Consider the following 13,011-nt stretch of genomic DNA (forward strand, 5'->3'; position numbering starts at 1 on the left):
AATGAGAGAGTCTCTCAAAATAACAACTTAGCATCTCAAAATAATGATTAGCATATCAAAATAACAACTTGGCATGATAAAGACGTAGCATTTTAAAATAAGACGTGGCATCTTAAGCAACTTAGTATCTCAAAATAATGCCATAGTATCTCAAAAAATGACTCAGTATCTCAAAATAATAAGATAGCATCTCAAAATAACAACTTAGCACCTCAAAATGACTTATCTCAAAATAAAGACTTTCCATCTCGAAATACTATCTTAAAATATCTTAAAATAACGACATAGCATCTCAAAATAATTTCTTAGCATCTCAAAATAATAAGACAGTATCTCAATATAACGACATGGCATATCAAAATAACGACATAGCATATCAAAATAATGACTTAGCATCTCAAAATAACAACTTAGTATTTCAAAATAAAAACTTAGCATCTCGAAGTAAAGACGTAGCATCTTAAAATATAGACTTGGCTTCTTAAGCAACTTAGTATCTCAAAATAATAAGATAGTATCTCAAAAAATGACTCAGTATCTCAAAATAAGAAGATAGCATCTCAACATAACAAATTAGCACCTCAAAATGACATCTCAAAATAAAGACTTTCCATCTCAAAATACTTAGTATCTTAAAATACCGACATAACATCTCAAAATAATTGCTTAGTATCTCAAAATAATAAGACAGTATCTCAATATAACAATTTAGTGTATTGGAATAATGAGATACCATCTCAAACGAATGAGATAGCTTCTCAAAATGACTTAGTATCTCAAAAGAATAACTTAGCATCTCAAAATAACGACATGGCATATCAAAGTAACGACATAGCATATCAAAATAATGGCACAGTATCTCAATATAAAGATATAGTGTATTGGAATAATGAGATAGCATCTCATACTAATGAGATAGCTTCTCAAATGACTTAGTATCTCAAAATAATAACTTAGCATCTCAAAAAAACGACATAGCATATCAAAATAATTACACAGTATCTCAATATAAAAATTTAGTGTTTTGGAATAATGAGATATCAGAAGCTACGTTCTCTGGCCCACGGCGACGGATTTGAGTGGGCGTGGCCTTGTTGTTGCTGAAGCTCTGATTGGCCCGCATTAAAAAGGCAGCCACAATATCACACGCCCACAGCAGCGTGCGGAAGGCGCGTACTGTTACCCCTCCCAACCCACCCCCTCCTCCACCGTAGGAGCGGCTCCCCGGGGCAGAGAGAGAGAGAGAGAGCGGGACAGCGGGCGGCGAATCCGGGGCCGCGGTGTGTTTATAAACGCGAGAACAGAGCGGCGGACATGGCGACCAGCAGCCCCTGCGTCGTGGTAAGCTAGGCTAGCTAAGCTAACGGTACCACAGCTGCTCCTCCCGGTGGGAGGGAGCGGAGCGGATCTATACCGGTGCCGCGGCTCCACGCTGCCGCTCCGCTGTGACCCCGCTAGCCGAGCTCCGAGAGGGGCGATGCGGCTGCAGGAGCTTCATTAAGCGGTTACGGTTTAGCTGTGTGCTCGGTGTCAGCCGGCCTTAATGAAAACTGTTTATTTAGCATTTCGCGGGTTTGTAGCAGCACGAGAGGGCCTGCGGAAGCGCACGCGGGTCTGAGCGCGTGCCGCATGCCGTATCTGAGTGTTTCCAGCCTGTTCCTTCTGTATCGGTGTTCTGTCAAGTTGTGCTAGCTTGTCAAACCGTGCCACCGTAGTGTTTATTTAAAGGTAAGAATACAAAAAAGCACCATATAGAAATATAGAAAATGTTCCAGGCAGAAGTGCAGGTAGGATATGTGGATAGGATAAATTACTGTATCAGGTAAAGTTAAGGACATATAGGTGATTAGAAACTGTATTTTTTATAGTTTAGTATTATTATTTTATAGTTTATTATTTTCCTTTCTTTTTTTAAATTGCAATTTACGTTCGTAACATTCAAGCAGGTGGTTTACTGCACCCAAGGAAAACGGAATTATCATAAAACACGTGAAAATATAAAAAAAATTGTGATTGTCTGAGATTGACGCATGCGCAGTGCGGTTAAATAGCACGTATCGATGAGGAGCATAATTTGACAGAACACCTGGGCCCGTCAACTATAACCCAGCTAATCTAGCTAGCTAATTAATTAAGAATATGTAGTTAATTATTTATTAAACACGTAGGAAGTTATTATGGAACAACATATAATGTTCTACTCCCAGTATATAAATTCAAATAAAAAAAGATTATTATATAATACATCACACTCCTCAGAAATGACATGCTTGTTTATGGATTTCATGGTTCAAATCTGTGTTGGAGATGTAAAAAAATCGTAAGTTGTATATATTTGAAGTTTAGTGAAAATCATTAAATATCTAAAACAGTTGGCTAAGCCAAGCTATTAATTGATTAGTTCTGATACCATAGCAAATGATTGCAAATGATTTGTACCGACTGTAAGAGATACTATTATAATGAAAGGCAACTCCTAATGCTCTGTTGTCTGTTGTTAGATGGCATAATCATAACAATATTTCTTGGCTTGCATTTAAATTTGTCTTTTTTTAAGATCCCTCTACATTTTATCCAGTCAAACATTCAGAGTAGCTTCTGTTTTGCTCTTAAAGTCACGTAAGTTATGCATTGGAATGGGATGACCTAAAGCGTTTCCCAAGTTTTAAACTCAGTAACTCCCAAATCAATGAGATTTGAGGACTTTGGACCACAGATAGTAACCTGCAGTTGGCCAAAGACAAGAAGTAAAGATAATGAAATAAAACAAGAGCACTGAAAATTTCCCACCAAGCTTATAGGAAGAGACATGTGATCACCATGTGAGCTAAAGCTGATCTTTATGCTTCTTTCTTTCTGCCAAGTTCTCAGTTTTGCTATGTTTAAAAAAAAAGCTAAGCTCATCAAAGAGAATTGTGTAATGTGAACTCCAGAACCTTAAAGGTAGGACAGCCCCCACCCACCCCACCATCCCCCTTTCAGAAAACACCATATTTAGTGAAATCCACTTTAGTCCTGGCCTGAGGCCGCTGCAGGTCGGCACCTGGGTGGGTTCATACTACAAATTTAATATTGTTCAGACCTTAGCTTTCCAGTATCAGTGGCACCTGCTGTGCACAACAGACTGGCTGGACAGATTCTTCCTCAAGGTCTTCTGTCTCCACAAACGTGCTGTTTTTCTAAAAAGAAAAAAAAACTTGAACATGATACCCAGAGAAAACATGGATTAGACCAGCCATTACAGTTGTGGGACTGGGTTTTCCACTGCTTACTTTTTACAGTAAGCATTAACCATTTTGGGGGTGTACAATAAAATACAATACAGTGCAATTGCACCAGGTTCTAATGTACGAACAATACAGTGCATAAACATGGCCCCATTAATTTTCCCTTCTTCTGTTTAGGTGTATGTTTAAATACAGTACATACAAATAACGTAATAGTAGCATTTCTAAGTATACTGTGAACTAAGTTTGAGGTGCCAAAATACAAACTATTAAGTTAAAATTAACTGTTCTTGAAAAGGGAGTAATTATATTGTTACGATGGTATTATCTTGTGAATAATACCATTTGGATAATACAACACAACTCTGATATTGATATGAACTGTATAAAAGCACTGGTAGAGCTGGGTGACGTGGTAAAAATATATCACAGTATTTTAGACATATTAAAAAACCTTTTCATGATACACAGTATATATTTTCACAGATAAAAGTAGTGGCTGGTATTCAAATGCAGTTTCATGCACAATACAGCAATTCTTATTTTTTTTGCTGCGCATCATCCATCTAATCAGGATTTTAACACTTTCTGTAATGCAATGTACAGTTGGTACATTGATACGTTTAGAAAAGTTATCAGCTCTAGTAATAATATGAATCAACAGGAATGCTCCAGAAGTACTTTTAGTATATGTTACATTGAATTCCTTTGACAAAGAAGGGTTTTTTGCTTCTATACATTTTACAGCCCCCTATTTTGGCAAAAAATTTTAACCATATCACTGCATCTAACACACATACTTTTGCTGAATCTATAGCATATGGCAGATTGATTACCATAGACAGTCATTTCCTTCTGTTTAATAAAGAACTGAAAGTGCTGACTCAAAGCGTGACACAAGCCAGTGTGCAGGTGCTAGAGTCAACGTTTTTCTGTTACACAGAAACAACAATCACAAAACAAACACGATCTGTCTGTGGTGATCGACCGTCTGCTTCAGATACAGCAGATGGAGATTAGCTGCTGGAGTTGCTGGCTGCAGTATTCTGTTAGAGCTCTGAATAATTCAAATAATTAATTCGTCTTGTAAACACCGAATATCCAAGCCCTCAATCTTCTTTTATTTAGGATTTTCTTTTATTTAGGAGTTCTCTGGGTCTGTGTAACGAGGTAGCTGTTACAGAAAGCCTGCAGACAGCAGAAAAAGAGTAATACAAACTTTTTACACTATGTTTTGGAACATTTACTTTCATGCAGTAACAGGAACCTAAAGTAAGGTCAGGTACTGATGTTGCCTTTGCAGGAACAGACCTTCTACAGGACCTCTCTGTTCAATTCTTCTTTTAATAGTTAGCAGTGCTCTCACAGAGAGAACTATATATACCAAACCTGTGATGGTATGTGTTGGCACAGCTGTAATTTAGCCTTGGCCTTTAACCCGTGCAGTGAACACACACACCAGTGAGTATACTCAGAAGAAACACACAGTAATACAGTAAGCACATGTGCCCAGAGTGGTGGGCAACCACAGGGAGCAGTGAGGGTTAAGGGCCTTGCTCAAGGGCCCATCAGCCACCCCTGCAACTAATTTGTTGGAAACTGCACTTTTAACGGAAATTGCACTTTTAGAACGCTTTTCTACCATTCAGGCTTAAAAGAACCCGAACGATTTGTGCTGCTGAACCTAGTATTCTTCTATTCCTACTGCGAACAAACATTCCTGGTTTCTGAACCTACTTTTGTTGGTGGAAACGTGCCGAACCGGTTCAAAATCAAGTTCGCGAACCAGAACGGTGACTGTTCCCCATCTGTGGAAAAGCACTGTTACTGTTAAAATGTTACACTTGGCCTGGAAGGCTTTTTCTAGCTCCATTAACTCCCTTGTTTGGAGGAACATCTGATCAAGGAAGAATCGGACAAGCTTTTTAAACATGCCTAAACAAAAATCCAAACGAATGGAATCTATCTGCGAATGCTGGAGAGAATGTGGGGTAGGGTGAGCAGACCATAATCATATATTTTGATTGCACTTTTCGTTCAGTCTTATTGGGAAATGGTAAGAAAAGTAACTTTTGGTTCTGGCTCTTGACCAAAACATGCAAATTATATGTGAGGTTTACCTGTTAACAGTACTCTTAGCAGCAGGAGGGAAAAAGCGATAAACTCAATGAAGGATGTCTGAGATGCTTGCTCTGGGAGGATTTTGCAGGCTAACCAAATAAGTCATTGTCTGGCTCTGCCGCTCTACTGTGTAGACCCTGGTTGCAGATTTAACAATAGTGGACACATTTCTATAGAGTGGTGGTTGGGAAGTGGAACCATGATGTCCATGTTTTGGACAGTAATTGCTGTGGACCAAAAATACTCTTTATACTACAACTAAACATTATGTACCAACAGATTACAGGTTCTTAATTGTGCATGGCGTACTGACCTTAACTAACCTTTTTTGTTATTCCTAAAATAGTGCTAAAGCTCCATTTTTACTGTACTGTTGTTTCTTTGATATTAATCTAACTATTAAATATGTCCGTTATTAACTAGGCATTACCTGTGTATTTCAGATCAGTGATGAGGAGCAGGGTTATGACCTGGACCTCTTCTGCATACCAAAGCACTATGCCTCTGACCTGGAGCGTGTCTATATTCCACACGGACTCATCTTGGACAGGTACTAACCAAACCCCTCACCTCCCTCCTGCAGGAGCTCGCCAGACGTCTTATCTCAGTCACAGAGAGCTGAAGTAAACAGCGTGAGAATGTGCAGATATGAGATTAAGTGTCCTTTACTTGTGTAAAATGTGTTGTCTGTAGAGCGGTGGGAACTGATTCTGTGCCGATTTTGTAACCCTCAGTAACCCCTTTCTGACCCGATTCCTGCAGGACCGAGCGGCTGGCCAGGGAGATCTTGAAGGATATGGGGGGTCACCACATTGTGGCCCTTTGTGTACTCAAAGGGGGCTACAAGTTCTTTGCGGACCTGCTGGACTACATCAAAGCCCTTAACCGAAATAGTGACCGCTCCATTCCAATGACTGTGGACTTCATCCGGCTCAAGAGCTACCAAGTAAAGCTTTGGATTAATTTATACTTGTATTGGTTGCCCACAGTTTAGTAAGTCAGAATATCTAATATCCCTTCCAAGTAAAAAAAAAAAAAAAATATATATATATATATATATATATATATATATATATATATATATATTACCTTGACTTAATATTGGGAGAAATCAGTTGTTTTCTTTTTTTTATTCTGCACTTTTTTACATTAAAAGTAAAACTATCATTGAAACGTTACTTTGTTTCAGCAGTTCAGGTCAAAATGTGAAAGTAATATTATATAGATGTCTTACACACTGTCTCTTTTACTTGTTAATTTCTTTTAATGTTGATGATTTTGGCTTCCAGCCAATGAAACCCAAAAATCAGTTTCTCAAAATTTGAATATCATATAAGCCCAATTGGTACTTTTGGCAGTGTAAGCAGTGTGCTAAGTCCTCCTGGAAAATGAAATCCACATCTGCATAAAAGTTGTCAGCAGAGGGAAACATGAAGTGCTATAAGATTTCTTATATAATATTCTAATTTTCTGAGACACTGATTTTTATTTTATTTTTTTCATTGGCTGTAAGCCATAATCATCAACAATAAACACTTAAAATATATCACTTTGTGTGTAATACATCTATATAATAGGTTTCACATTTTGCACTGAATTACTGAAATAAAGTAACTTTCAATGATATTCCTAATTTTTTGAGATACACTAGTATAGTTTTTCATTTAAAGCGCTTATTTGCTATTGTATTGAATATATAATTTGGTATTTAGCCTGTAACTAACAGCATGTGAAATCTGGGGGGTTTATGTTATGTTAGGTTAGGTTACTCATTTGCTCTTTCTTGTTTTGTTTGTTACAGAATGACCAGTCTACAGGTGAGATTAAGGTGATTGGTGGGGATGATCTTTCCACGCTCACAGGGAAGGTATGTCCACCTGAAAGACTTAGTAAGACGAGATAAAGACTTGTCGGTTCTCTGATTTTAAACTTTGGCCTTCAGTGGTCAAATAAATCCATTTAGTTCACTAGGGCTATGTTCTCTGATTTCTTTTTGCCTTAATATTACACTGATATGATATTCTCAGGGCTTTGTGGAGTAAGAGTGGCAATCTCAAGGAATCAATGTATCAATAAAAATATTGATCGATATGTAGCGATAATATCACAAAACAATACAATATACTAATATAAACATTTTATCCCACCCCTAGTATAGACAGATTTGATCTGATTTACAAACCAGATTGAAGTTACCTTCATATGTATTCCTATGTTCGACATCTGTCTGATTTGTAGGCAAACAACATAAAAGTAAATGATCAGATTAAATTGAATTCCTCTATAATCTTGAGTGTAAGATGACAGCAGTTGTTGTCAGAGATGACGATGATGAACGTAAAAATGTGCTGTTTCAGGGACAGATCCAGATCACTTAGATTTATGAATGTGAACCTTCAAAATAGCTGAATCTGATTTGAGCAAAAAGCCTGAATTAACTGATTAATAATAAGACTTGTAATGCAAAAGCAGGTGTCAACTCATTTAGTACTATTTTAAGGCATATCTTTTAAGCATGTTAGGATTTACACAGTTTATAAAAGCAAAAGTAATGTCTGCAATAAATACATTTTTGTTTCTTAAGAAATTAAAGTATCAGGAATGGTTATAGAAGAATGGTTATAGATGTGGAAATATCATACTCATAAATGTTCATGTTTTTCCTTCTTTTTTTCCATGTATCATTGAAGAATGTCTTGATTGTGGAGGTATGATTTCATATTTTTATCAACATAAAATACATAAATTAGTTTAAGCTGTTAAACATGTTTTAATTAGAGTGTTTTATTGTATTTAAGGACATTATCGATACTGGGAAAACAATGAAGACGTTGTTAGAACTCCTGAAGCAGTACAATCCAAAAATGGTCAAGGTGGCCAGGTAAGGACAGAGACAACTCTCAATTTTTTAATTAGCAGTATTGTTTTTAAATATTCATTTAAATGTTTCAGAATGTATCCTTGATTGTCTTATGATGTTTAATACTGTAGTTCTATTGGTTAGAGTAGAGCTGTGAGGTTAATTACTGTTTTAGTGTAATTTTTTAAACTAGGGTAATGGAGGTTGTACATGTTTTTTCACTGAGAGGGAATCTCAGGAGATAGACATTTAGTTCTATCAGAAACCTGAAAAAAATTTATATATTGATTTATTGAAAGATTTTATTTGAGCAGAAGATATACAATACAGCTACTCAAAAAGGAGTGGGAAGAAGAAAACTTATTTAAACCCACCCCTTTCTTCAAAATTAACATAACTTACATAGCCACTTTCCATCAACTAAATTAATTTAATTTAATTAGAATCCACTAACCTAGATACCAACGACGGTAGTAAAGAAAGTTCTGATACTATAAACAAGCAGCGACGCATAACAACATACCAACAATCGTAAGAGGGCAACAATACTAGTTACGGTAACAAAGAAAAAAGAAAGAAGAAGAAGAAGAAAAAAAAACAGTACAACAAACATACAAAGCACATACCAACAGTGATAAGAGAACAACAAACATGCAATGGTAAGGGGAAAAAAAACAGTCAAAAAAGACAGACACCCACATTCTATTCTATCTGTCTATCTATAAATATATATCTGTCTATATATATATATATATATTCAATAAAATGCAAAAGAAACAATTACTTTAAATGAAAAACTGAAGTTATGTAAGAACTAAAAATCATAATCGTACTCAAGAGACACTCATATGTTAAAATGATCAAGATTTGTACAAGTATCATGTTCAGTGTAAACCACTTGGTAAAACTTTAATGATTACCATTTCAGATCACTAATATTAATTTTGAGTAAATAAATGATTGATTCAGTTGCTTTAATATTATTTTAATACTTGTGACCAAGTGATTGTAAAATAAGTTTTCTTGGATGATTCTATACTAATAATGACTGTGAATGTTATTTATTCTGGTATTTTTTTTATTGTTTTAGTTTACTTGTGAAAAGGACACCAAGGAGTGTTGGCTACAGGCCAGACTGTAAGTTGACCTATTTTATACCTTTTAAAAGGCTGGTATTGCATTTTATGCATAATTTCTATAATTTTCATATATCATTTAATGTTTGTGGTACGTTTTTATTTTTCAAAATTATATTAATATTAGAATAAGAACAAATAAGTTGTTGTTGTGCTTGTGGTGCAAATCTGCATCTTCATAAAGTTGTCAGTAGCAGAGGGAAGCATGAAGTGCTGTAAGATTTTGTGGGAAAACAAAACCGCACTGACTTTAGACTTGATAATAAAACACAGTGGATCAACACCAGCAGATGACATGTCTCTCCAAACCATCACTGACCATCAGTAAATTTTACATTTTATTTGTAAATTAAGGGAGCAGAGTCTGGAGGAAGAGTGGAGAGACACACAGTCCAAACTGCTCGAGGTCTAGTGTGAGGTTTCTACAATCAGTGATGGTTTGGAGAGACATGTCATCTGCTGGTGTTGATCCACTGTGTTTTATTATCAAGTCTAAAGTCAGTGCGGTTTTGTTTTCCCACAAAATCTTACAGCACTTCATGCTTCCCTCTGCTACAGACAACTTTTATGGAGATGCGGATTTCATTTTCCAGCAGGACTTGCCCACACTGCCAAAGTAGCAATTGGTCTTATATAATATTCTATTTTTTTAAAGCCATAATAATTAGATCACTCTGTGTGTAATAAATCTATATAATGAGTTTCACATTTTGAACTGAATTACTGAAATAAAGTACCTTTTTTTTTTTTTAGCGATATTCAATTTTTTTTTTAGGTGTACAAGTATATTGACCAATGACCAAGTCTTTATTTTCAGTCTAACTTTTTTTTTTATCTGTTTTATTTTCCCCTCTCTCCTCAAGTTGTAGGATTTGAAGTTCCTGACAAATTTGTGGTGGGGTATGCGCTAGATTACAACGAGTACTTCAGAGATTTAAATGTAAGTCTTCATGTAAAACTAAAACCTTATTGTAACTTAAACTGCTGAACCAACATACTGTGTTGCACATGCTAACAGTTTTTTTTTTTTTTTCTGTTGTGCCCTGCAGCATATCTGCGTCATCAGCGAAACAGGAAAAGAGAAGTACAAAGCATGAGGTGATCCGCGCCTCCCCCTTTTAGCTGTTCCATTTTTATTGAAGTCCATTTTTTATTACAGCTGGTTTGCAGTTTTCACGAGTGCAGCTCACCACAGACAACAGGTCCTCCTCTCAGGGTCTCCGGTGAGGGGCAGGGAGGGTGGGCTTATGGAACACCCGACATCTGCTCATCCTCCCTTTAGCCCTCATCGGCTGACGCAACTTTAGCTACAACAAGCGTTTGTCAACCGAATCATAAGTGGCGAATGAGCTTTTTGCTTTACGTGTGTGTTTTTAAATTAAATCGAACTCTGATAGCAAATATTAGGGTGATGACTGACTGAAATATTTAATTTATTATGCTGATGTTTTTTGAGGTTATTGCCAGAAATTGTAAAAAATGAATTCAGGAAGATTAAGATTAAGCTTCTAGCCAAACAGTTTAGTGTTTGATTCTGCTTTATAGGATCAATATCATGGATTTGTGTTAAAGATTTAGAGCAGGGGTTCTCAACTGGTCATTTTCTCATGGTCATTAAGTCACGGCCCACTTTTATAAAATACAAATCAAACAAATTTATTTAAACAAATTTATTTAAAAAACTATTTAAACATATATATTCATGCAAAGTGAATTTAAGAGCATTATTTCTAAGAAACTGAGGAGGAACATAACGTGTATAAAAGTTACTACAATAAAATTAAATATCAAAACTGCACAAAATAAGGAGGCCAAAAAAATTGATATTTCACTTCTCTGCATATCTCTGCATTCAGAGTACATTAGAAAAAAAACTCTTCGTCTCTTTTTTCCCCCTAATATAAAATTATTTATTTAAAAAAATAAAATAAATGTGTTTATGTTTTACAAGCTGTCCGTGACACGCCCAGAAAGTGTCCACGACCCACTTTTTGGGTCCCGACCACCAGTTGAGAATCGCTGATTTAGAGTACCACCTGTTGTGGTAACTAAAATATTTTGGTTTGGATGACACATTGTCCCAAGAATAATTGCGATAAATTAATGACCTTTTAAGATTTTAATGCAACAGATATAAATTATAACATAATAGCATACTTTTGTAAAAATATGCTATAAATAGAAGCTGAAAGGAGTCATAATGATGCAGAGAAGCTTACCATAATTGTTTAATTCTTTCTATTTATAAATATAATAATGATGAACGATTAGCTTTACCCCATTCTTGTTTAAACTGTAAAATCAATCATTTAACCTTAGTTAAGTAGCAATACCACTGCATAATCATATACGACAATTACATTTGAAATGGGGGAGGGAGGGGATGTAATGGTGCCTTTTATGCTGAGTCATATGGCCACAATCATAACAATCATAAACCCCATACACTTGCTACCTACCTAAACAAACTGTTCTACACGATGTATGTTTTAGTGATGCCAATTATAAGTTTGTAAATTAGCCTTAATGGGTTAATAAGCTAGACACTGAGTGTATATCTAGGTAATTGATTATTTTGAATAGTTCTGAGAAGCTGGGATGAACTCTGATCCTGTAGGACCCTCCAATACATCACATTACTCAGGCTGATGGTTAATTAATGAGTAGAATTAGGGGTGTTTTAAGCAAGCAAATCAAGAAACTGCTGGATTAGCATCCCAATTCTGATGCATGATTGTCGAGCTTTTTGATGATATTTGGTCGTGTGGACCACCGTGTTGGAGAGATGTGGAGATATCACTAATACACATTGCTTTGAATGTATTTTGAGTGTAATCACACGAGGTTCAATGTCTTTAAATCGGATTTAATTTGTGTTCTACAGAGCATGTGTCTGTCTGTTAATCTTAAAGAGAACGCTGTAAGCAGGGCAGCCACTGATGTACAGCTGTGTAGTACTGATGACTTTGGGTTATGTAGTGCACAGATGGTGTTGAAGGTGGAAATGAATGCAGTCAACCCTGAGGTTTCTCCTGTGAGATCTCTTGAGAAACATGAACGCGTTGTGTCCATCAATAATAGTGTTCTAGTACGTCCTGAATAAAACACAATTGTAAAAGTTACAGTATGTGAATGTGTGTTGATTCTAATTATTTTCACTACAAGGGTTTTAAACTGGAGAGGGGCTTGATTTTCTTTATTTTTGTTTATTCCTTTATACGGATGTGCCGTATCGTACCGTACGCAATAATATCGGCAACATTTTTGAATATGGTGAACGATAGTATAGCCTGAAATATGGTGCCATATCACCCACCTCTAATTATCACATCAGGGTACTACTTTTTTTTTGCTGTTTTTAACAAAAGAAAAATTCACCTTGTTTTCATTTTCCATTATATATCTACTAGAGACAGATTATATCTGTCCAGTATCATTTATTTTACTTTAACCCTGGATATATGGAGATATTTGGAGTGCATTATTAATATCGTAGATTATTTACTTTTTTTCTTATCTTTTTTTGTACACATCTGATCAAATTCTTGTATTTTCTAATATCTCAGTTAGAGGTGTGATATATCATATATGCAATAATGACATGTAATTTTCATTTTGTTGCAGTGTATATATATATATATATATATATTTATTTAGTTATATTGCC

The 13,011-nt window shown here is 35.7% G+C and overlaps 1 protein-coding gene across 1 annotated transcript; it reads left to right on the forward strand.

The window, feature by feature from the left end:
• Positions 1-1,218: 1,218 nt before the first annotated feature.
• hprt1 (hypoxanthine phosphoribosyltransferase 1) lies at positions 1,219-12,466 on the forward strand. Its single transcript, XM_022684242.2, has 9 exons — positions 1,219-1,341; positions 5,792-5,898; positions 6,111-6,294; positions 7,150-7,215; positions 8,039-8,056; positions 8,147-8,229; positions 9,299-9,345; positions 10,208-10,284; positions 10,394-12,466. Exons 1-9 carry the CDS (start codon positions 1,315-1,317, stop codon positions 10,439-10,441), a joined length of 657 nt encoding a protein of 218 aa, XP_022539963.1. The 5' UTR covers positions 1,219-1,314; the 3' UTR covers positions 10,442-12,466.
• The last annotated feature ends 545 nt before the right edge of the window (positions 12,467-13,011 follow it).

This window comes from Astyanax mexicanus, chromosome 10 (genome assembly GCF_023375975.1).
Source record: "Astyanax mexicanus isolate ESR-SI-001 chromosome 10, AstMex3_surface, whole genome shotgun sequence".
Lineage (NCBI taxonomy): Eukaryota > Metazoa > Chordata > Actinopteri > Characiformes > Acestrorhamphidae > Astyanax > Astyanax mexicanus.